The 25472-nt window shown below is 37.9% G+C and overlaps 2 protein-coding genes and 1 long non-coding RNA gene across 6 annotated transcripts; 1 reads left to right on the forward strand and 2 right to left on the reverse strand.

Moving 5' to 3' along the window:
- The first annotated feature begins 10754 nt into the window (after window positions 1–10754).
- On the forward strand, window positions 10755–14611 carry LOC112187491 (protein CHUP1, chloroplastic). Of its 4 annotated transcripts, none has more exons than XM_024326313.2 (5): window positions 10755–11091; window positions 11499–11719; window positions 11822–11928; window positions 12621–13394; window positions 13496–14611. In XM_024326313.2, the coding sequence occupies exons 2-5, from the start codon at window positions 11575–11577 to the stop codon at window positions 14351–14353; spliced, it is 1884 nt and encodes a 627-aa protein (XP_024182081.1). In that variant the 5' UTR covers window positions 10755–11091; window positions 11499–11574; the 3' UTR covers window positions 14354–14611. The 4 variants fall into 4 exon arrangements, with proteins under 4 accessions (XP_024182081.1, XP_024182078.1, XP_024182077.1 ...); XM_024326310.2 differs by having other exon boundaries at window positions 10759–11069; window positions 11816–11928; XM_024326309.2 differs by having other exon boundaries at window positions 10760–11091; window positions 11816–11928.
- A 120-nt stretch (window positions 14612–14731) lies between these two features.
- LOC121051761 lies at window positions 14732–17786 on the reverse strand. The gene is made up of 3 exons (XR_005806843.1): window positions 17727–17786; window positions 16696–17375; window positions 14732–15191 (listed from the first exon to the last, which is right to left on the reverse strand). It is a non-coding gene; the product is annotated as an uncharacterized LOC121051761 (long non-coding RNA).
- A 1634-nt stretch (window positions 17787–19420) lies between these two features.
- On the reverse strand, window positions 19421–24573 carry LOC112184631. Its single transcript, XM_024322882.1, has 2 exons — window positions 23607–24573; window positions 19421–23424 (listed from the first exon to the last, which is right to left on the reverse strand). Exons 1-2 carry the CDS (start codon window positions 24571–24573, stop codon window positions 19421–19423), a joined length of 4971 nt encoding a protein of 1656 aa, XP_024178650.1.
- Window positions 24574–25472: the final 899 nt, after the last annotated feature.

Here is a 25472-nt window from a genome sequence, read left to right on the forward strand (position 1 = left end):
GCCGATTAACATATAACGTAACAATATTGGTCAATGTCTTGATGTATAATCAATCAATTGAAATTCAATTGTTCAACCATTCTTTGAACCATAATATAAATTCAAATCAATGAAAATAATTAATAAGATAAAATGTAGTATGTCATAGCAACACTGTTCAAGGTTTTAGGGGTAAACCACAATATTTGGGTTTTAGGGTTTCATAAATTATTTTTATTGCTATTAGTGTTCGAAGTATCACAATTGAAAAACAAAAAAAAAAATCACATTCAACAACTACAATGAACATGTTGGGTATCAAAAAACGTTGATATCATAAAAAATTAGACAAAAAACAAAAAATCAAGAAAAAGAGATGATGAAGGACCAACCTCTTCGCACGCAGAGAGCAGAACTTTGATAGACTTTTTTTCTTTTTCTTTTTAAGAGAGAATTTTGATAGACTTTTTCAAATCTTTGGTCTGGAGGCTGGAAAATTATTGGAGCTTGGTATGTATGGTTGATTTTTTTAATTCCATAAGTATGAATGATATTTTGAATACCTTTGTACTTTTATTCATTTTTAAAAGTTCTAATTGAATATCTCTAGATTTTGGTGGAATTATATAGGGATGACAAAAATCCTCATTGGATACCCACCCCTAATGGGGGGAGAATTCGGGGACAAATGGGGAATGTGGATGGGGGATCCCCAATCCCCGCTATCTAAGATTGGGGATGGGGCGGGGATGGTATTGTGATCCCCATCCCCAAACCCGCCCCAATATATTATATATATTTTTTATAATATAAATAATAAATATATTCATTTACTACTTTACCTTAATGGTGTTTTGACTTTTGTACTCACTAAATTATGATTTATGAATTTAATAATGTTTTAAATTTATTTGTTGTAGATTTTGATTTAAAAAAAAAAAGACAATATGAGAAAAACATATTTTATTTATTAAATTCTTATTAGGGATTTGGGGCGGGTTTGGAGGCTTAGTCCCCAGTGGGGATGGGGACAGGGAATCCCCAATATATTTTTATTGGGGATTGGGGCGGGGATGGGGGTAGAGAATGACCCCGGGGATGGGGATGGTATTGTGATTCTCATCCCCAACCCGCCCCATTGCCATCCCTAGGTGGAATTCATGAAGTCTTTAAAAATTCTAATTGAATAACTCAAGACTTTCATGGACTGCTAAAAGTCTATATTGAATACACCTAGATTTTTAAATTCCATAGATTTCTTTAAAAGTTCCACTAATTTCATATACCAACGTACCAACAAGAATGGACGACTGTTAAATTAGATAATATTAAATGCACTGGTAGTTATTTAGAATAATGTTGATCACAAATATCAAGAACTGAGATCGCATATTTAGTGTTGCATCACTTACACTACCGGTGCATAGGGATTATTACATGCTTATGGTACGTTGTTCATGAAGTAGAGGGCTGCACCCAATTTCTGGTTAAACAAGTGGCCAAGGAGGTTGTGCGGTTCTATTTGCATTGAGATATGGTAAGGAACTAAAAGCAAGCGCGAAGCTGCGAACTGGGCTGACTCGACCTAGAATAGAGGGAACTCAGAGGCTAGGGTTTCCAACCCTAGCGCACCAGAAGGTCAACTTGGACTAGGGATGATAACACCGGCGCAGTCTTCGCTGGCGTAATTTCTAGGCTTCTCCACAATTGATTTGCAGGCAATCCAAGCAGGGATAGGAGAAGACGGTGGCGGCTCTTCCGCCGATGGTGGTGGCTGAGAGTGCTCCGACACCACAAATATCTAGAGTGCAGTGTGAGGCAGCAGTATCCTTGATTAGACAGAGTAAACGATCCAAGCTACCTGTAGTTCAAGCTGGGCCTTAGCTAGATATGGAAGCCTTTTTGATCTTTCAAATAAAAATGGAGTGGTTCATATTTTTTCCCAAGAAGAAAAGAGGAAGACTGAAGGGGTGCAAAAATGGGGTTACGACTACTCAAAAGTCTGAGACCAAAAAAAGGAGGTTCCCACACAAGCTTGACTGAAATCGGGGAGTTGAGGAGGGTGAAATGGTTGAAGATGAAGTTTTCGAGACCTCAATGGGGGAGGTCGGGATAAGGTTGAAGAAGGTGTGACTCTGCTGCTTGAGATGGCACCTAGCTCAACTCAGACTTGAGTTTATGTCGCTAAGAATACCCACAGTGTCTATGCACATTTGAGTTTTTTGTCATAGGCAGTGTAAGATAATTTTAGATATGCTTCATTGTTTAGTTAAATGTTGAATTTCTTAAATAACAGCTCTTTTTGACAACCCTACTGGGGTGGATTGTTATGTGTTATTTTGCTGATCTATACATGATCGAGTTGGCATATTTCTCCACAAAAAAAAAAAGTAGATATTTTTTTTGGGCTAAATACTAGTTAGTATCCTGTGGTTTTAGGTCCAAAATCAATTCAGTCTCTAGACTTCTAATTTCATCAAAAACACCCCTGCACTTTCAATTTTGATATAATAGGTCCAATTCGTTAATATTCTGTTATGGGTTCAATTTATAGTTGAATTATTTGTTGAAAAATTATTTATTTTTAATAGTATGACTCACTCCTAAATTGACTATGCAGACCACCTCGACACCACATCATAAAACATAGGCATATATGAGCCACGTTAACAAGTTAAATAACTCAATTGTCTGACAACTAACAAATTGGACCTATTCAATCAAAATTGAAAGTGCAGGGGTGTTTTTGATGAAATTAGAAATTCAGGGACTGAATTGATTTTAGACCTAAACCACAGGGTAGTAATTTGTATTTAGCCCTTTTTTTTTCTCCATTGAGAAAGAAAATTACAGACAAAGCCCCTGAAAATAACCACCCCTAAAAAGATCAAAGTGGAAGGTTGGGCTGAAGAAAAGAGACAACTGATAGAACCACAAAGACTGAGAAGAGGAAGGATAAGAGTGCCCTAAGTTTGCTAGACTATCAGCTAAAAAATTAGCCTCACGCCATATACAACAGAAAAAGACAAAGTCAAAGTGTCGTGCAAGCTCCTTTATATCTTGAATCACAAACTTGATTTTTCAAGGAATTGAGGTTCGATCATTAAGAGCTCTAAATCTCCTTTTACAATAAGAGACCGAGAAGATATGCGTGAAAGATGATCTAAACCTTCACAGAGGGCCAATGCTTTAGCTACAAGAATATCTATATGACCAAGGTTTTTACTCATTGCAAGTAAATAAAAAAATAAAAAAAGATAATGTGGGAAGACTAGATATGTTGTAGTTTTACTTTACAAAAATAATCTTTAAAGATAACGTGGGAAGACTAGATAATTTGTAGTTTTACTTTACAAAAATAATCTTCGGTCAATTCATTCGGACCATGAATATAATACTTGCTAGGTCGAAAGGAGAACGATAAAGTTGGTAGATAATGTTGTAATGGAAAGGTTTGCTTAATTAGCATCTTAAAATTGTCATGCCCTAAGAGCAAGTCCATCGGGAGAAGAGAAGCTTGGGCTCCACGTCAAATGGTGACCCAAGTCACCAAAAAAGGACTATTCCTCCTTCCACCGGGCTTGGCTTCCCTAACAAAAGATGACCCAGGACATCAGCTCGGGCATGAAGTTGACCGAGCCTGTGATCGAGGGCTCTAGTGTGGCCCAAATACTAGTGCAGAGGACAGACGTGTCTGGCTAAGGATCTGAGGTTTAATCGCTTGTCTTCTAGCAGGGCAGAAGCTGCAGGCGCGCGGGAGACAGCGTTTCGTCTGGTAGTGGCAAGTGGCTGATGACGTGTGATGTAGTCGTTGGATGTTTGAATATTTGAACACAACAGTCCACGATTTGGACCTTTGGTTTTGATTATGAAATGGATCTGACGGTGAATAATTAAGGAGTTGTATAAGGTAAAAAAAAAAAAAAAAAGGGGGCAGATTACAACTGTAAGAAAAAATATATATACAAAATTTTCTATAAATACCTCACCTCCTATTTTACCTTTCACACCAAAAAAATCATCTTTCTTACTTCCTCAAAATTTTGTGTTCCTTCTCCTCATAGCTTTCATTTTTTGAAATTTTTTGATTCCAATATGAACGTATGAGCCAATATGAGCATACAACCCGTAGCAGATCCAACTATTGACGGGACACATTAGTAGCCTATGGAAGACATTCAATTGTGCAAGTCTTGGAGAGCTGTTAGCCAAAATCCTGCAAAGGGTATGGAACAAAGAAAAGATGATCTATGGATAGACTTATGCGAACACTAAGCCGAACATTGGAATGGATATGTCCAATCATTGCAAACTTTTCAAGGGAGGTGGAAAATTTTGAAAATCGAACTTTATGCTTGGCATTGTTCGTTACGGCAAGTGAAAACTTAGTACAAGAGTGGTGCGAATACGATTGATGAGGTATGAATTTGTAGTACGTGTAATAGGAATATTAATTTTTATGATTCTTTTAGTTTATATTAAAATTTAATTAGTAGATACATTTTACTTTAAATTATTAGTTGATATATTTTGTTGATAATTATACTTTAAATTATTAGTTGACATATTAATATTTAGTTGATCATTATACTTCAAATTAGTAGTTCATAATCATACTTTATACTTAAAATTATTAGTTGATACATTATACTCAGCTTATACTTAAAGTTACTAGGTGATTTAGGTGGATTTAATTAGTTGATACATTGTACCTCGTTTATATTTGTACTAATAAATTTATATTTAAAAAAAAATTAACATAGCAACATCAAGCACAAGATTTGTGGAGATCTGCAATGACTAAATCGAAAGGAAGGCCAAAAAGTGGTGATTTCATTAGTTTAGAATGTTACGAAATTGTTAAGGACTTTCAACAATTTAGTGACATTCTAAGCCATACCTCTTTGACTGGAGGAGCCTCAAGGGGAGGAACTGAACGAATGCGCACACAAGAATCCGTTCCTGATTCTCATGTCAACTTTGACATATATGCAGATGAGGTAAATGTCGATGTAACTCCCAATCATTCGGTAAGGCCTCAAGGAAAGAAAGTTGCCAAAGAAGCTATCCGGAAAGGAAAGAAGGCATCTAATGATTCTAATCCTCTGACATCTGTTGTGGAGACTATAACAATCAATCAAATATCAATGTTGTCGGCCAAGGAGAAACGCGATGAGGAATATGCTCGACATCTCCATGACCAACAACAACGAGATTATATACGTTTGCAAATGGATATGAGAAACAAGGCATTTAAAATTCAAGAGCGGGAAGAGCGAATTATGGAGATGGACACAAGTAAGATGATGCCAACCAAAAAGAAATATTGGCAAAGAAAGAAAAAAAAGATAGCGGAGAAAGAAGATGAAGATGCAACTGGTGGATCAAATTAACTTCCCATAACCACCATTCACCGGTGGATATTATCCACAACCTCCTTTAATCGGTGGCTTCTCACACAACAACCATTTACCGGTGGCTTCCCACAACCACCATTCACCGATGGATACTATCCGCAACCTCCTTTCACAGGTGGCTTCCCCCAACCCGGACCATTCACTGGTGGCTTCCCCCAACCCGGACCATTCACTGGTGGTGTCACTTCATCGCCTTTCTCTTCGGGTGAATCCACCAACTCCAACCGTAATGATGACCCCTTCAACACAAATTGGATTCCTATTAAAGATGAGGATGAGGAAAATTAGGGAGAAATATGTTTTAAATAATTGTATTGTTCTTATTCCAATGCTTGGTTTTCCAGTTATGTAATATTAGATTGATGAAATGAATTTTTTTTTTGAATATGTGTTACATTGGAAGGAAGTCCTCAAGCAATAATACACTTACAAATGAAAAGCACAAAAACATAATTAAAAACATAAAAGCTAAATGAAAAGCACAAAAACATAATTAAAAACATAAAAGCTAAATGAAAAACACACAAACATAATTAAAAACACACAACCAGACAGTAGCCAATTATTCAAATAGCACATCTAGGTACGCCTATTGCCTTGAACTTCCCAAAAGTGCTGAATGAGATCTTCCTGGAGGTTCAAGTGAGTGTACTCATATCTAATTTGTTGGTATCGGTCCATGAAACCAATCATATTATGACCATCTCTACCAACATGATCAAAGTCTCTACCGGTGGGTCCCTCCCATACTTCCGCAATCCTGGGCCTCATATCGTTATCCTCTTCATCATCGGACTCCAACTCATCTTGGATGTCTTCAGGTCGTTCATCCTCGATAATCATATTATGTAATATAATACAAGTCAACATGATGTATCAAAGGTTCTCTTTACCCCACCCACGAACAGCTCCTGTAACAATACCAAAGTGTGACTGTAATATACTAAAACATCTTTCCACATCCTTCCTATACCCCTCTTGAGCCTTTACAAACTTGATTTCCTTAGGGTGTGTAGGATTTCAAATTATTTTCAAGAAAGTCGCCCATCGAGGATAAATACCATTAGCGAAATAGTAGCCTAAAATTTGAATTTTGTTATACACTTGGAATTGGATCTGAGGTGCTCTACCGGTGGTAAGCTCATCAAACAACGGGGACTTTGCCAGAACGTTGAGGTCGTTGCATGCCCCGGGCATTCCAAAAAATGTGTGCCAAATCCATGTGTAGTAAGATGCGACTGCTTCTAAGATGATAGTGGGGATATGTTTCCTACCACTATATTCTCCAGCCTAACCAGAAGAACAATTCTTCCATTGCCAATGCATATAGTCGATGCTCCCAATCATTCCTGGAAAATCTCTTCTCTCAGCTTTGACAATAAGTCATCTGAGGTCGACAACAGTAGGAGTGCGGAGCTATTCTGCTGAGTAAAGATCAACAACTCCTTGTGTAAATCGCTGAAGGGCTGCAATGGAGGTGGATTTGGCCATCCGACAATACTCAACACACTGATCTGCCCCAGCACCGTAAGCAAGCATTCGCAAGGAAGCTGTCATCTTCTGCTCTGGAAGTAGTCTAACTTTCTCGGTAGCATCTGACTTTTCAACAAAGTAATGATCATATTGGTAAAGTTCAGTAGATATACGCTTGAAGACATTGAGATTCATCTTGTAACGTGTTCGGAACTCTCAATCTTTGAATACTGGTCGATCGACAAAGTAGTCGGCCATCAAGTTTTTGCCCTTTCTTCTCTAAGTCTCTCCTCATTTGGTGCATGACTTGAATGAGAACCCCGCCTTCGAGTTTGGTTTCCAGATTCTTTAGCAACTGCAGCGATCACAATGGCGTTGGTGGCCATCATCTCTTCATCCATAGACCATCGAATTTTATCCCACAACCTATTCATTGAAATGAGGGAAATTGAGGAAATGTGTAATGCTAGAAATAAGAAAAAGGTGAAGGTTTATTAAGCTCAGATGGTGTGTGTATGTAGTCTAAATATCATGTCTATTTATTGAAAATTTTCATACAAATAAAAGTGTCAGTGGGTTTTTCACTCTTTTAAAAAAAAATTGTTGGTGGTGTACATGTGATAAAAGTGTCGGTGAAGTTTTCAAATTTTTCACTCTTTTCAAAAACTTTGTCGGTGGTGTACATGTGATATGAGTATCAGTGGAGTTAACAAAAAAAAAATTGTCGGTGTATATAGAATTTGTCTACCCATAAAATTTTCTTCGGTTACATTTCCAAAATGTTCATCATACATTTCTCATTTACACTAAAAAAATTAATAAAATATTCAATGAACAGTAACTGACTGGTGACCTTGACCCAACGAGTGGAAATAAAGGTCTAGTGGCAATGAACAATTTCTTGTCCTAGTAACCTGGTGACCTGGTGACCCAACGGGTGAACTTGCTCTAAGAGATATTAAATATCTTATGAGTTCTATTTGGAAAAGCATACCATGCAACTTTTAGGCTCCGTTTGGTATTGAGTTTTCAGGAAAAAAGTTGCTTATATTTACCATTCTAGGCTGCTAACCCGTTTGGTGAACTCCTAAAATGTGAGTTTTATTTAATTTTGCAATCTTTGACCGCGGAAATGATAAGCAGCTCCACCCTTGCTTATTTTTTTAGGCGTTTACGGAACGCACCGAGAAAGCTGCCTAACTTAAATGAATTTTTTTTGTACCCAAAACACCCATATGGAACATTACAATTTACATCTTATGTTTCATTACCTTGTTTTTCCAGTTCTTCTCTTCTTCGACTCTCAGACTTTACAATTCCTCTCCATTCCCAAATTCAACCCTCCCAATGGAACCACATAACCCACCTTTCCAAACTCTCACCGTCTCCTAGCCACTAGCTCGCATCAAAACCAACATAAAAAAACTCACTTCACAGCTGAAACACTTTCTCCATGTCCTCAAATCCCCCACCTTCACCAGTTTCGACTTCCGTGTCTTCAATTGGGTCTCCTTCGCCATCGACTCATTTCGCCATGACCACTCCGATATCCAATCGATGGCTCTTGCACTCACTTACGGCTTATTTGAATTGGGTTCTCTGCTTCATTTCGTGGTCTTGTATCTGTGTCCCAAGTATTTTCTCGTACTGAGAACCCATTTTCAATTTGGTATCTGGGTACTCAAGATAAGGCAAAAGGAAGAAGGGAAAAGTGGTGGTGGATGAGATGCTGTATAGGAATTTTATATATGATCTGCATATAATAGCCATCACTCTTGATAATTTTTTTCCTCTTAAAACTTCATTTCATTTTCCATTCAAGACTAAAACTCATAAAATTAATAGCCATAGCTGAAAGAATGATAAAGGACAAGTCTAATTCAATCTAGAGGAATCAATGAGCAAAGAAAAAGGCATGAACATGCTAATTATTCATTTCTATCGTTAACGAAAATATTAGTACGAGAAACTGAAAACTTTGAAATATTGTGGTCTATCATGAAATATATGAGAAAAAACAGCAGTCTTATATCTATTTTAGTCATTATACATGGTTACTTCACTTATTTATCAAACACTTTGATATTGTTTTTTTTAATCACCTACCTTTAAATTTACAATTTACCAAACACATAAATGAGTTTTTTTTTAGCTGATTATTCTCACCACTGAGTTTTTCTACCACTGATTATTCTCACCTCAATACCAAACTAAGCCTTAGCTTCAACAAAAATCTCAAACATCCATGTAATCAACTAAATCTTTAAAATAGACGCTTGTAGTGCTTTGTTTTTGGTCTCGTCTTTTTGTTAAAAAAGGGGAAGATATAAGAGAGAAATGAAGGTGAAAGGTTCATGGGATGAACTATTGTTAACTAACACTTTATTCTAATGATGTTTGAAGAGGAGCTCCTCAACGTGTTCAAACTTTAAACCATCCAGACATTCAAAGGAGGCTTTGGACCAATATCTATTCAATTGATAGAGTTGCCATCATGAGAGGGAGAGGTTGGTGAGGATGTTATGTATAGATATTTAGTAGTTATTTGCTCCGACAAATCTAGAGATTCATGATCTGTTCAGACCTCCAACAGTTGCGTACGTATTCTAGTATTTTCATTTTCTTGGGGTCAATTTGTGTATGAAGTAATGGAGAGTATTTGACAATTTATACGATACGATCGAACTTAGTATGACATCATCATTACAGAAAATCACGTACTTTGAGTCTGTCTTATTAAGGATCATACTCAATTTTGAGTTTGTCAGGCGCATATCAATATTGTGGAGGTCACAAGTTTGAATTTCATTGATATAAGTGAAGTGAATAAAATTTATAGTTTTTTTTTTAAAGTAAAAAATAAATAATCTGTATGCAATGTATAAAATATGTAAGTGCACTTAAGAAACTAAATAAAAATAAATTAAATATTGAGTTTAACTTTGAGTACAATTAGGGGGCAAGCATGTGTTTTAGCATCAATAATTAAACACTATGTAATGAAGCTAGCAGAGAGTTAATGTATGCTGGCTGTAGCTGGATGTTGGTTTCCCAAGCACGTGGAAATGAACTAGGATGTGTTTTAAAACTGAAACATCCAGACTCGTCCAGTTCAAAAGCAAACCTATCACCATCTGTATCATAAGTTTGGAACCCAGGATCAGTCAACCAAACTGAGCTTTACTAGTCTTCGATCATGATTCGTTTCACGAGTTCTACACCTAGGCTACTTCATACAACTTGACTGCTTGTTAATAATGCCGACTTCCATTTTGAATTCTTTTCATGGACTGGAAAAACCATTAGTACGTGTTGAAAATAGCGACACACGCTGATGTGTTGAAGATATCTAGATTAGAGTTATTCACTGATTATAAATTAGAGCAACATCAAAATTAGAAATTTGTCCAATAAAGGTTAAGAAATTGAACATATGAATTTATATCGAAATGTTCTCTTCAATTATTAAAGGCATAAATTGCTAAAATTATTTAATGCATGGCCGATTGTTCATCAAATTTACAAATAAATTTTTAGCATCTATAAGTAAAATTATTAGGACTAGTAGCTGAACTTTCTCCCTCGTTGTTGTGTGACTTGTGTCTTTGTTTATTTGCACTCATAAATTCGTTTAAAACCAAGAGAGCCACATGCTTTGATAAATCACAAAGTAAACTAAATACAAGTTATGGTAAACTCTATATTTATTTATTTTAATCAGAATTTCCATACAAGTTGAGGTAGCTCATTTTTGGTCCTTGTTTGATAGTTTATTCGAAGTTCCTCCTCTCCCACACGAATGGAGGGAAAAGAAAACCGTAAAAAACAAGAAAGAACAGAGAGCGCTTAACGAGGCCCTCCATTGAATTTGAAGACCAAAGTCTCCTCTAAATTTAATAAACCAACCAAAAACCTTTTCCATTTGAGGTTTCCAAACCAACTCTCTCTTCCCTTTTGGATTGTCCACCTGGAATCAAGAATCTCATTCCCTTCTCTCTTTTGCACATCACCATCCACCATGACATAAGACAAATATTAGTGGCAGTGTTCATAAAGAAAGCTTCTTGGCCTACAGTTTTGTTCATACCTTTACCAACTGTTTCATCAGCCCAAGAGAGACAAGCAAATCCTCAACTGATATATAATCAAACCGTAAGCAAGATCAAATTGTTGCCGCCCTTTTGATCGTTATTGATTTGGGTAACGCTCCCTTCAATATATAGTAAGTTTTCGTTTCATTTTAAACGGGTGTTGCTTAGTTTGCTGTTCTATGTTTTAAGAGTGTTGTTAATCTCTCAAGGGTCATTTGAGATTTTCTCTGATATGGGTGTGTATAAAGCTTTGGAATTTGAGGTGGGTTTTGCTTATTTTTGATTTCCTGTGATCCTTTTTGGCTTAATCTGTTTTGGGTTATGTGATTCTTGAATTTCATTCTGTTTCTGGGTATATACCTTTGACCAATATCAGTCTTTTACTTCCATTAAAAGTTTTTCCTTTTTGTTCAATATGATGAGGTTAATGTTTTCTTTGGGTTATGGTTTAGTATATATATGGGTTTTGCTTATTATTAGTTTCTTAGGGGTTAATCTGACATGATTATGGGATATCTTTCTGCTTGTGGTCATGTAGATGGAGGATGATGAAGAAGAGGACTCGTGATCATTCGTTGTGGGTTAATGAGTTTAGTTTCCATTAGAGGTCTTCAATGATAATGGCGGTAAAGAGCAGCGATATAAAGCCTCTTCTACTGAAATTTGGGGTGGCCTTGGCTCTGTCTTTTGCTGGATTTCTCTATTCTCGTCTCAGAACCAGAAGGATCAAGCCCTCTCAACCTCCTCCACGCTCTTCGGGTTCGTCTTCACCTTTATTTGTTCTGTTTCAGTTGAGCTCTCCTTTTATTATATGAGTTTGATTTAGTCAACGTTTTGGTTATATTTTCTGTATAGATACAGAAAATGAAGCTGATTTGGGAGTAAGACCTCGGCAGAAGGATGTCCTTAATAATGCCAGCAGGAAAGCACACAGTTCTTCCAAGGCTAGGATTGCATCAGAAAAATATGTATGTTTAGCTGGATCATCAAGTTTATTTATTACATAAATGCTTAGTTTTGTTTTTTATGACTCAAGTTTATACCAGAAGCAAATTCTTAGTTACACATGAACAGATGAACAGATTTTTAAAGCTTCGTTTAAACAAAAAGACAAAATGATTGGTTTGATTGGTGCTGCTAGCATTACATCTTATTTTTGACATACAGAGGATGAGAAAAGCCAGGAAAGCTCATTTTGCTTAATGACTATCCTAAATAATTGTGTCACATTTCCAATTATAGAATCAAATATGCAGGATTTTCTTAATTCCTTCTACCCTCTGTTTTCCCCTGATATGTGTTGCAACCAAACAGGAAGGTTGAGGTGTTGATCACAAGTACATAACTCGTTCATGCGATAAATTTCAAATGTTCCTGTCTGTCTGCCACTTCTGAAAATTAGGATTTCTGACATCTTGTAGTTACTAATCACACACATCCTATTGCAACTTTCCATTTTCCATTTTTTTTTTTGTTTCTCAACCACAAGAGGGAATATATTCATAACACATACTTCAAAAGTTCAAAGTCCAAATTATGTCTTTTGAAATGACTAGGAATGAGTTTACAGCCTAGTATGAAGAATCAAATCAATGGTCATGTTGCTACTGGATTCAATTTCAGTGGACTATTCATTAATTTGTTTAATTTTTTTTACCAGGAAGACACATACATGCCAAAGGTCAGTGTTGATGATTGCACATCCAGTATTTCTCCAAGCAATAAACATATTAGGGTTAAAGATAGTTTGCTGTTGCCAGAGTTCAATGATCTTGTGAATGAATTTGACTTTGCTGGCCCCAAGTCTGGATTTTCTCCAATGAAGAATGTTGAAATTCCTATGTCAGATGTGGAGACTCCAAGGGCATTTAGAACTTTAGAAAAGGACGATTATGAGCTAGAAATCAGACACCTCAGAGACATGGTTAGAAAGCTTCGAGAGAGGGAGCGGCATCTTGAGGTCCAGTTGCTAGAGTATTATGGCCTTAAAGAGCAGGAGACTGCTGTAATGGAGCTCCAAAATCGGTTGAAGATAAGCAGTATGGAGGCTAACCTTTTTAGTCTCAAGATCGAGTCCTTACAGGCAGAAAACCGTAGACTAGAGGGACAAGCTTCTAATCATGCAAAAGTGGTGGCTGAGCTTGAGGCTACTAGGGCAAAAATTCAGATGCTTAAAAAGAAACTCAGATCCGAAGCTGAACACAACAAAGAACAGATCTTAAGTCTTAAGAAAAGAGTTGAAAATTTGCAAGACAATGAAGCTGCCGCCGTTAATTTAGAGATTCAATTAAAGCTGAGAAGGCTAAAAGATTTGGAGGGTGAAACAGAAGAGTTGAGAGCATCTAATTTGAGGTTGCAACTGCAAAATTCTGAGTTGGCTCGGAGGTTGGAATCCACACAAATCCTAGCAAATTCTATTCTGGAAGTGCCAGAGGTATGAATTTCATCATATGTTACTAATTGTTTTCTGTCTCCCTCTGATCATTATTGTTTAATGACATATATTACTGTGTATGCTTTTTTTTTCTTTTCCAGGCAGAAGCATTGAAAAAAGAGAGGGAGCGCTTTAGACAAGAAAATGAAGATTTGGCAAAGGAAATTGAGCAACTTCGTGTTGATCGAAGTTCTGATGTTGAAGAATTAGTTTACCTCAGGTGGATAAATGCTTGCTTACGTTATGAGTTGCGGAATTATCAGCCCCCAACTGGTAAAACTGTGGCAAGGGACTTGAGTAAATCACTAAGCCATAAATCTGAAGAGAAAGCCAAGCAGCTAATACTTGAATATGCAAACACTGAAGGGGCAGGGGATAAGGGGAGTCACATTGATTTTGAATCTGATAGATGGACATCCCCAACTTCCCTTCTTACAGACTCGGGAGAGTATGATGACTTTTCCGCTGATCATTCATCTGCTACAAAAACTCATACCTCAAGTAAGCATAAGTTGTTCAGCAAGCTTAGGAGGATTATACGGGGTAAAGACACCCATGATCAACACCATTCAGAAGATAACTATTCTCCATATGGCAGTTCAAGTAAATCAGTAGCAGCTTATGGTGGACCTGAGGGTCAGAGTAACATATTTTCATCTCATAGTTCTTCTCGAGCTTCTTTAGATCTTCCCAGATGGAGGAGTCCAAAGGAACATGATTCTAAGGATACACGCAGTGTTCAGAGACATAGTGATGTGGGAGTTTTCCCAGGGTATAAGAGATTTATCTTGGGTGGGGAAGGTTCTACTGATTCCCCTCCAAAAGATCAATTTGATCATGACTCTGATTCTGCAGAGAAATCTGAGTTGGTGAAATATGCAGAAGCTTTGAAGACCTCTCGCACTGGGACGCCAGCTCTCAAACCCAACGTACATAGGAAATCAGCATCAGCATCTTAGTTTGATATGATTTATAGCAATACAGGTTTGCTCACATCATCATCCGTTTATATACACCAGTGAGTCTTATAGTTGAGAAATTAGCATATCCACCATACCATAATTCACTAGAAGCTAGTTAGAAACTAATTTTGCAACTAACAGAACTTCTCAATTCATGATTGTATGTAATTTTATCACACCAGAGTTTGGCTTTTAAACCATTGTTGAACTTGTAGAAGAATATTTCATATACTGTATTTGCAATTATTTTTTTTCTGGTGTGTGCCTCATCTAAGGGTAAGAATTGTTGAAAATTTATGATCCCTCTTAATTGTATTTCTGACTTTAGATATGGTACTAGGCTACTGCGGGTTCATATCAATCAAAAGCAGGGAAGGTTAGGGATAGTTGTCAAAGAAAGAATAGAAGATTGGGGAACAAATCTTGACCCATCTTTACTTTTTCTCAAGATAAGGATAACTGATTAGCAAACACAAAGATTTATGTTCATAGAATCTCATAAGCTTTGCTATTGATTTCATAATACAGTCTCCCTGCCTATAACCTAAATATGAAAATTGAGTTGTACACAAAACAGAGAAACCATGTGAAGATAAAGTATTGATATCAAATAAAAAAAAAGTAAACTCTCTACCCAAAACCTGAAATGAGCACCATACTGATACAGTTTTCATTCTCAATAACCTTAAAAAAAAAATTAAAAAAAGTATAAAAAAAAGAAGACAAAAATCAGCAACAGACTATTCAGCTACACTTTGCAACGTCGGAAGATCATAAGCTGCTGTTAACTGCTGCTAGTTACCAAGTTATGTCCTTTCCCCAAACCACCACTTCCCTGTAACTCAAATCTATCAATAAGCTCCCAATATTTGTTAGATAATTCATTAACCAATGTAGGAGCATTATAATGAGTAGGGTATTCTATGTGCAATGCATATACATCGTTTGAGTATGGATATTATTTCGCACTCAAAATGTGCATTGAGACAACTGTTTGAGGTTCATATAACCTAAGAAGTTGTGTGGGTTAATAATATGTAATTGTGCAAGTGTAAACAACTTAATACCATCCTCAGCAAACAAAAAGCAACATCATAGCCGGTTCAAAAGTCACTACAATATCAACCTTAGCCTTTTTTAAGCGAAAATTTCTTTCGATGAAACCTATGAGTAGTCTGTTTGAAGCAAAACAGTAGGACATGCCGCAGTATCAAAACTTTAAACTAAAAAGCCTTCCGCACTACGCATTTACACACATTTAAGAAGATAACATGGGATTCAAATGGAGTGAAGTAAATGCAATCCATCTAGTTCAATAGCTGATGGCTATGTCTCGGTTCAAGTGATTCATAGATATGGCTACAGAACAGAGATGAGGCTATGTCCTGTTTCTACTATCTAGTCAGAAACTCATAATTTAAAGGTTTCAACTTTAATGACCCCAAAAAAAAGGAAAAAAAGAAAAAGAAAGAAGAATGGTACTATTTTCAACTCCCGTTTCTACACCAAATGGCTAATTTTTTTTTTTTGAGAATACACCAAATGGCTAATTGAATTCATGAATTGAACAGAACTAAAGCTTTTGCGAACGACCAATCAATCCATATGCGATAGGCTTTAACCTTCCTAGCAATCACACAAATTTCAAAATTAAATACCCTTTTTTTCCTCTACAGTCATCGAGCAAGACATACATCTGCATCTTACTTCACTCCAGGCATTAGATTAAAATAGATTGAGACAACAGTGGTCTTTTTAGTCACAAAGGCTTCAACTTTAAACTACCATTTCCACACCAAGTTCCCAAATCAGTTGAACAAAATTGAATAAATTTGAATTAACTCCCAATATCTCAAGCGAAAATCCTTAAGCACATGTTGTGGTTGAAGGACATTAGGGAAAGCTTGAAAATATGACCTTGACCCATTTAAGATATGTCTAGTCAGTTTTCATTCTTAGTATCACATTGGTTTTCACAAAAAATCCTCTGAATAATATCAATGAAGCAAAACATAAGCACCAACAAAGCTCTAATATTATGCAGACCGGCTATAAGATGTAGATATATCAAGGATGCTTCATTCAATGAACTGCCAATTTAAAACATGGAGCTGAGAAGGACTTCAACTCTTTGTCAATAAACTGCTACAAATATCTCATAGAACAAAGATTTAATTTTAATATGAATAGACCTGTTATTATCAGTAACTTACAAAATTTTCTGACAATTATTTCCTTCACAATTCAATCACACATCATTTCTTCTCCAAAAGTTTGATCTGTGGAGAACTAAAATAATCAGAAAATTGAACTAAATAACTAAATTGAGCTAATTTTACCTGCAGTAAGCAGAGAGGGGCTTCGCGGAGCTCAGTGACCACAACACAGTCCAGAAGCTTGGCCTCGTTCTTCCCAACTTGAGGGTTAATCAACTGAACCTTCACTCTAACCACCGCGGTAGTCTTTAGGCTCCAAAAAGAATTTATGCGGACAATTTGACTTGCTAGCATTGCCTTGCAACAATGAAGAATTAAGAGCACCATTAAGGCCAAGTAGCTACAATTACATTTAAATCAATTCAAAGATTTTGATTGACCTTTTCAGCAAAGATTTGGTAGAGTTTTGTTGCTGGTACAATCAATTTTAGCACAAAAACAGAGTCATGCTAATTTCATTCATCACTTCTGAATGGTACTATCAGTTGTAAAATTGAAATTGAAATGCAACAGGTTTTTTTATGAAGGCCATGCTTCTGTTCATTGTTAGTAAATTAAAATGCACAACATGTTCCAGTAAGGTCTAAAGTGAAATTGAAAGAAAACTGTAAATCATACAAGTAAACATATAAGCTGATGAATAAAACAAAGAGTTGATTAGCTTTCGGTTTCCCCAAGTTTAGTTTCTAGTTGAGCATCACTTTCAGTCTTTCACAGCTTTAGACTTTTTCTCCAATGAATATCAGTTCCTTCTTTGTTTTGTTTCTGACTTTGGCATGACATCTTGAACAGAACACTGATGGCTGCCAAGAAAATATACAAAACTGTATCAGAAATGTTGGGGAATCTTATAATATCTGGGTTGTTAATGTCAGAGGCCATCGACATTACTTTGTTGGTCCCATTTCATTTTCATTCATAAATTCTTGATTGGTATATATATTTTCTTCAATGAATTTAAGCTCAATTTTATACAGTACTTTAAACATTGCTTAAGATTTTCATCTTGCATTTCTTTATATTTGCAGACATATTTTCTGGCCGTTGTTATTGAACAGATCAATCTTGTTTGCCATAACACTAATCTATGTAGTAAAAAAGAGAGACGAAATAGCAATCACAATGTCAAAAAAAAAAAATAGAAGGGACAGAACCTTCAATCAACTTCAAGATTCAAACTTAGAGAACAACCATAACCAATCATAAAACAGCGGCTGCAGTTTTTGGTTTAAAATGAAATGATTGAAATGAAAATATAAAAACTTTAAACAAAAAACAACCGGGACACATGCAAAAGATAATCATCACAAAAATAACCCAAAAGACAATTTAAAATGAAAACCCAGAATTGATAATACACAGAGCAGAGTCTATACTTGACGATTCGATTGAGAAGAGTCTATAGTTGAGGCGCAGAACTACATGGAAGGCTATATGGGCTATAGCCTAGATAACATTTTGGCTCAAAAACCTTCAAGTATATGTCCCTTCAGCCCATACCAGCAAAAAAAAAATAAAAAAATCTGTAGACCGTAGGAAATCCGAAATCGCATACTCTCAATCTCCAACAGAGGCCATAGCAGCCGCAGCTGGTCACTAGGTCAGTGACAGCTTGATTAGTTGGAGTGACTTAAGTGAGTTGAACACTTGAACGATTGAATACTCCGATTTGGGGTCTGCTTCACAGGTACAGTTACTCTATCCTTCATCTTCAACTCTTTATGGAGATTTAAATTTCAATTAAGGGAAATCTCATCCCATGAATCTACTCTAAATTTCTTGGTTTCTGGTTTTGTAGGCAAACCTGCTGCAGCGCTGCTTGTGCGTTTCAGCGTGGGATTGTTTGATTTTGACTTCAGAGAATTGGAGTTGGCGTCTTGGCGAGTTGGTGCGGCCTGCAACTGATTCTGGATTTCTGGGTATTCAGTGTGAAAATACAAGGACATAATATGATTTTCTGGAAAACGAGGATTGCAGTGCTGATCAATTCTTACTGGGCAGCAGAAACAAAAATAACAAACTAAACACCAAATTTTGGTTACGCAGTGAAAACCTCAAGTATGAACTTAAAAACACTGCGGGGCTCTTACTCTTGAGAACCCAAAATAAAGATCATCATATTGAAAAGGATATGTTATTTTACAAACTTTGAATAGCACTAGCTCGACTATAAGATTCACACAAAATCTAATACAAAGTTTGTCTTCCTTCTAGAACTCCTTCACTTGAACGATCTTCAAATCTTGTTCTTCTTTCTTCACAGTCTCCCTACTGATCTCGAGAGAGTATTATGCATATGAAACTATGATCAAAAACACTTATACATGGATCAAGTGTTTTGACTCTTTGTGAAGATACAAACTCAAACAAACATGCAAGACTCAAACCAAAATTCTTGCCTCTGTCAAAGTCACCCTTTGTCGAGTCTATTCCTGCAATATGTATACAACCAGTGGCAACATCTCAAAACTAAACAGAAACAACCCTAATTAGACTTCTATTAGGAAAGAGCTTTTATTCCAAGATATCCACAGAATCCTAGAATACCTAGGACTTAAAAACTACCATTTTTTTTTAAAAAAAAAAATAAAAGGGATTAGGCGATATTAGTTCCTCGGAAGCAGACAATGTAGGGAACAAGTCCCACCCTCAATCCCTAAGGAGAAGGGTCTGCCACACTCTGGGAACCCACCCCCAATCCCCTTAATTTATTAAAACATAAGAAAAAATACAACATAGTTGGGGGGACCAAACCAAAACCCAACCGGAAAAAGGAAAATACAAGCCTTTCTTGCATAGAACAAGCAAAAACAAAGTAAAAGACAAAAAACAAAGACAAACAAAATCATCACCGAAATCTATAATAAACCATAGAAGACAGGTCGCGCCCATAATGACCAGCAATAAAGGATGGAAGGTCATCCCACCAGCTATAACCCACATTGAGAGCACCATGATTAGCAAGAGCATCAGCTACAGTGTTCCCCTCCCGGAAAGTATGAGAGACTCGAAAGTGGATCATACGGATGGAAGACAAACAGTTAGACCATGCCCTCCGTAGCCTCCATGGAACTAACTTTGGATTTTTGAAATACTGAACCACCAGCATGGAGTCGGTTTCGAGCCAGATGTGAGTCCAACTCTTAACCCAAGCAATCCTCAAAGCCTCAATAACTGCCAACACTTCCGCATCAATTGCACTGAGAGTCTCCACTTTTTTAGCAAAAGCTCCTCTAAACTGACCCTCATAATCTCTAAATATCCCCCCAAATCCAGCTGTGCTATTGTCTCGAAAAGAACCATCTGTATTCACCTTCAACCAATGCATTGGGGGGGGGGGGATCCATTGCACTGGGATATATTTTGGAGCTTTTACAGTCAAGGACGAAAGACCTAGCACATCAAATAGGCCTTGCATTCTCAAAGGGTTAGAGCATGGCATAAAGTGAATGGAGGCAGACTCTTTCAAGGAAACTAGAAACCAATGCTTAAACAGTGCTAAATTAAAAGTAGCCTCATGAAACCGAATTTTGTTTCTCATCGACCATATGCACCACAGAGCATTGCAAAAAGCAAAACTCCATAGAGTTTTTGAAGCACTAGTCATCCCATTTAGAAAATCTGGTGATAGAAGATCAACAAGAGATGTACCCGGCATAATTCTTTTGTGGAAAAAAGGAACAAGCCAACTCCAAAAAACATGGATTAAATCACACTCATAGAAAAGATGATGTAAAGACTCACCCTGAATTCGGCAAATAGAGCACTGAGAGCAGAGAGAAAAACCCCTTCTTGCTAAAAGGTCATCAGTTAAGATCCTCTTTTTTAAGACCTTCCAAGTCACTAGGCTCTTGCGGGGCTGTAAAGCCTTATTCCAAATCAAATTGCACCATGGAACTAAAGGCCTAGGTGGCGAGAGAAACATGAAAGCATCTTTGGTTGTCAACATTCCAGCTGCATTAGAAGGCCATATTACTTGGTCCCTCTCATTTTCCAGAGGCAACACCACATTAGAAATTCTTGAAGCAAGATCTGGAAAGAAAAAAGAAAAGATAGGAGGAATTGCCCATTGCTTATTTTTAATAAAACCACTAACTCTGGATGGCATAAGGGACTGCACCACTGGCGTGATCTGATGAATGGAAGAGATGGAAGCACCCAACCAATTGTCCGAACAGAAAGAAATTCTGCTACCATCTCCCACCAACCACTGGAGATTAGAGTAGAAAGAGCCCCATAATTTTTTAAGACCAGGCCACATTGAGGAGCGTTGATAATACTGAATAGGGAGCAAATCATGAGAAAAAAAACGCTCTCTCAGGAGGGCTGCTGAAGGGGATGAGCCATTGACTATGTTCCAACAATTCTTTAGGAGCAAAGCCTGGTTAAAATGAAATAAATTCTTTAAACCCAAACCTCCTTGCTCAAGCTGAAGACAACATGTATCCCAAGCAATAAGTGCCGAGCCTTTCTTTAGGGGGTCACCAGACCAGAAAAAATTCCGTGTCCATTGCTGCACTTTTAAAAGAATAGACCTAGGCCAAGCATAAACTTGAAAACTATGCAAGAGCTGACTGTGAATAACAGAAGAAATGAGCTGAAGTCTGGCAGCCTGTGAGAGTTGCTTACCCTTCCAAGAAGAGAGTTTACATCTTACTTTGTCTGCAATGGTTCTGAAATAGGATGGCTTCGGACACCCTTTATAGATAGGGACACCAAGATGGGTGAAGGGCAATGATCCTTCTCTGATGCCCAAAACATGTTGGATGTAAACTTTGCGCCGCTGAGCATATTTCCCCAAAAAAACAGATGATTTACTTTTGTTCACAACCTGACCCGAATTAATTGCATATTCATCCAAGAATTTCATAAGAGCACGAAGACCACGAGGGTTGCTCTGCATAAATACCATTACATCATCAGCAAATAATACATGAGAAGGAGGGCGTACCTTTCTTGGAGCTGCAATGGGGGAGATTTTGCCCTTTGAGACCAATGTTGATAAACCTCGACTTAAAACCTCTTCTGCTAAACAAAAGAGAAGCGGCGAAAGAGGGTCCCCTTGTCTGACGCCCCTTGAGCATTGAAAGAAACCACATGAATTGCCATTTATTAAAACTGACAACCAAGCAGACTTAAGAATATTATGAATCCAGCTGATAAATAATGAATCAAACCCAAAAGCTTGAAGAACTCGCAGTAAAAAACCCCAATCTAATGTATCAAAAGCCTTGCTGATATCGAGTTTGATAGCGATATTACCCCATTTACCATTTCTGTCCAGAAGGTTCACACATTCAGATGTAAGAATAACTGGGTCCACTATTGAACGACCCTTGATAAATCCACTTTGGTTAGAGGAAACAATCCTAGAAGCAACCAACCCAAGTCTGTCAGCTAAAATTTTCGTGATTACTTTGAAAATGAAATTCGCCAGAGCAATGGGACGATAATCTGAGATACTATCAGCTTCTTCCTTCTTAGGAATCAAAATGATTAAGGTGGAGTTGAAATGGGGGAGAATAAAACCATTGTCAAAGAAACTATTTACCGCAGCAATTACCTCCAAGGCTACCAATTCCCAGCAATCTTGGAAAAAAATACCTCCAAATCCATCAGGACCTGGCGCACTGGAACCATCTAAATTCAACACTGCTTTATGAATCTCCTCTGCTGATGGCTTAGAGGTAAGACTTAAATTCTCTGCCTCAGTTACTAGAGTTGGAATTGTGCGCGCCACTAGCCCTGTGTCAATGATACTGGAGTCCCTACTGAATAATGCCTCAAAATGATCTACCACTTGGGATGCAATCTGATCTTGACTATGAAATACTTGGGACCCCACTCTAATTGACGTCATAGTTTTATGAACTCGACGAATCTTCACCATATTATGTAAAAACGTAGTGTTGCGATCCCCTTCAATTAACCAACGAACACGCGCTTTGCTTCTCAGGAAAGATTCTTGCATTGATAAGTCTGTTTGGTAAGTCAAGGATGCCATGTCTTCAAGTCTAAGTCTGGCCTCTGAAGACCCCAAATCTGAAATCTCCTGTTGTATACTATCTAGCACTGCTCTGGAGGCTTTAACTCGCAGATTAATGTCACCAAAAGATTCGGCATTCCAAACCTTCAGCATAGCTTTAAGAGCTTTCAGTTTAGTTGCAAGGATATACATTGGACAACCATAAACTGCTTTATTGGTCCAAAACTCTCTTACCATTGCAAAGAAACCTGGATGCTTAAACCACATACCTTGAAATCGGAAAGGAGCATGAGGAACAAAATCCAATCGAGAACAAGAAACCATGATAGGATAATGGTCAGAAGAAGACTTTGTAAGCGTACGACACTCGAAATTTGCCCATGCCTCGAACCAGTCTGAATTACCAAAAGCTCTGTCAAGTCTAACATCAGTTCTGCCATTTGACCAGGTATAGTACACTCCTTTAGTGTCAATATTCAGCATGCCACAAGAAGTGCACATTTGTTGGAAGTCCCGACAAGCAATTGCATTAGGAACTCTCCCTCCCCGTTTCTCATGCGCACCAAGAACACAATTAAAATCACCCAGCATCAACCACGGCCCTTGAATTCTATTTTGATGAATATCAGATAAATCTTGCCAGAGTTTACGGCGACCCTGCATGGTAGTTTTAGCATAAACCGCTGTAACGGTGCAGTGTATACCATCCAGAGAACAAGATACCGTTATTTGCTGATCAGTTGCCGAGAGCAGAACGGGCCTAACATCAATAGGACATAACAACCAAAGGTTGGGAGCTTGTGACCCCCGATCATTAGTAGCACATAAATTAAGATTCAAATATTTCCAGAGAGAACTGGGAAGTACTTCAGGGACCACAAAAGGTTCAGAAACAAAAACTAAGAACGGTTTATATAAACGTACCAAATTTTTTAGGGCCCGATGTGTGTCTTCGTTTGCAAAGCCTCGGGCATTCCAGAACATAACATTCATTGATAAAGTTTTTGTTTTGCCCCCTTGTAGAGAGCACACACAGACTGAGGCTTACGTGTTGCTGCCTTAGGCTTTGTAGCCACTTTAAGCAGTTTTTTATTTTTCTTGGAGATGACTGGAGTGAACTCTACCTCCTCCAATTCTATCGTGTTAACACCAGCTGTACTCACTTCATCTAATGAATTACTCACCTGTTCTGTTACCAGCATAGGTTTTTGAAAACCTGGAGGCACACTAAGCGAGGAGGAAGCCTGAACTTCTTCCACTTGCCGCATTGGAATATCCTCCGTTTGCCCAGTCTTTTCTGGGACTTGAGTATTATCCAGAACATGACCAATGGGAGGTTGGTCAAATGATTGAACCACAGCCTTCATGGAGGGAGCACTGTGCCCTAGGTTTGTTGATGGAATGTCAACCTCTATCAGAGGTTTCTCAAGCACAGTAGGGTTGCCAGAGCCTGATGTTATCCCAAGTTTCAGTGGATGAAGCGGACGTTGCGTTGGAGAGGGATGTACCGTAACTTGGGCCGAGGCATGATTTCTGCGAGACCGCGGCTTGCGGTGCTTGCTGCTAGAGCGTACCATGGATCTCCCACGCTCCTTTTGAACACATGGGACTGCGTCCTCACTCACCACAGCTCGACAAGAAGAAGCTACGTGGCCAACAATCCCACATTTACTGCAAATCACCGGCATAGACTCGAATTCAACTCCAATGACTACCACTTCACCATTAGCTCTAGTGACTCTGAGTTTATCCGGAAGAGATTGTGAAAAGTCCACATCCACAAGGATTCTGGCATACAAACCAATAGTACGGTTTTTTGTACGGGGATCCAGTTTCAATGGAGTACCAACTCCTGAGGCAATTTCATAGAGAGTGTGTTGATCCCAAAAGGCAAAACCCAAGTCCCAAAAACGAACCCAGACTTGTGCAAAGGTATTTTTATAGGTCGAAGGGGAGAAAGATGGTGTCCACTTGATAAGTCGGAGCATTCCGTTCTGCAGACGAACTGAACCCATTGCCTATACCCGCTGCATATCATCTAGGGTTTTAAACTGAAGCATGAAAAACCCTTTTCCAAGCGGCGCAGCAGTCCATTCATTCAGGGAGGACCAACCCTTTTTCAGTTGCTGGATCAGATCCGGTGTCTTGATAGGAGAAGTTACACGACCCACCAAGTTGTTTTTGCAACTTTCAAGTCCACGGAGGAACGGCTCTTCTGAAATTCTGATGGAGATTATTCCATCCTCCACGAAGGGAGTAGGCAGAGTGTCTATTGCAAATGGAAGGGGAGAGGCATCAGATAGAGCGGCTGCGTAAGAGACTCTGGGGGTTTTAGGGCTGACAGCAGCCGCCATTTCATTTATTAACAAATTACATATTGTTTTAGGGAAACGAGAATTGAGAGGAATTTGCTGTGTATTCTCATTGATAATAGGGGCCTCTTTATATAGAGGATTACAGTGCATAGAGTTAGAATCATACAAGGAAAGATAATCTCTAGATTCTTTTAATTGAACCCTATTACCACTAGGTCAAGCAACCTAGAGTTTGGATTAAACACAAATAAAGATATCCTTAAACACTCCCCCTTGTGTTGTCCAAACGCGGTGCTTCTCTCGTTACCTCGTTAAAAACCTTGCCGAGTAACAAAAACCCAGTGGGACAAAAATAACCTCCGTCGAAGGGGAAAAAGAGCACAACACACCCTTCACATTTCGAGGTGAACATGTAGACATCTCCCCCTGATGTTTGCGCCTCCCCCTGATGACTACGATCATGGGAGTTCAGATAATTTCCGCAAGCCAATTCTTGCCACATGTTTCTCGAACGTGGATTTGGGCAATGACTTAGTAAACAAGTCTGCCTCATTGTCCTTAGATTGAATCTAGTTCACTTTGATCTCGAGGAGAGTCTG

This window comes from Rosa chinensis, chromosome 2 (assembly GCF_002994745.2).
Source record: "Rosa chinensis cultivar Old Blush chromosome 2, RchiOBHm-V2, whole genome shotgun sequence".
Classification (NCBI taxonomy): Eukaryota; Viridiplantae; Streptophyta; class Magnoliopsida; order Rosales; family Rosaceae; genus Rosa; species Rosa chinensis.

Excerpts from the sequence above, each read along its gene's own strand:
- LOC112184631 (XM_024322882.1), bottom strand. The coding sequence starts at position 24,573 with ATGGGTTCAGTTCGTCTGCAGAACGGAATGCTCCGACTTATCAAGTGG. Across the intron at positions 23,425-23,606 it reads AAAGCCTAAGGCAGCAACAC|TACTTCCCAGTTCTCTCTGG; the intron begins GTAAGCCTCAGT and ends TGGTCCCTGAAG.
- LOC112187491 (XM_024326310.2), top strand. The coding sequence starts at position 11,575 with ATGATAATGGCGGTAAAGAGCAGCGATATAAAGCCTCTTCTACTGAAA. Across the intron at positions 11,929-12,620 it reads GGATTGCATCAGAAAAATAT|GAAGACACATACATGCCAAA; the intron begins GTATGTTTAGCT and ends TTTTTTTACCAG. Across the intron at positions 13,395-13,495 it reads CTATTCTGGAAGTGCCAGAG|GCAGAAGCATTGAAAAAAGA; the intron begins GTATGAATTTCA and ends TTTCTTTTCCAG.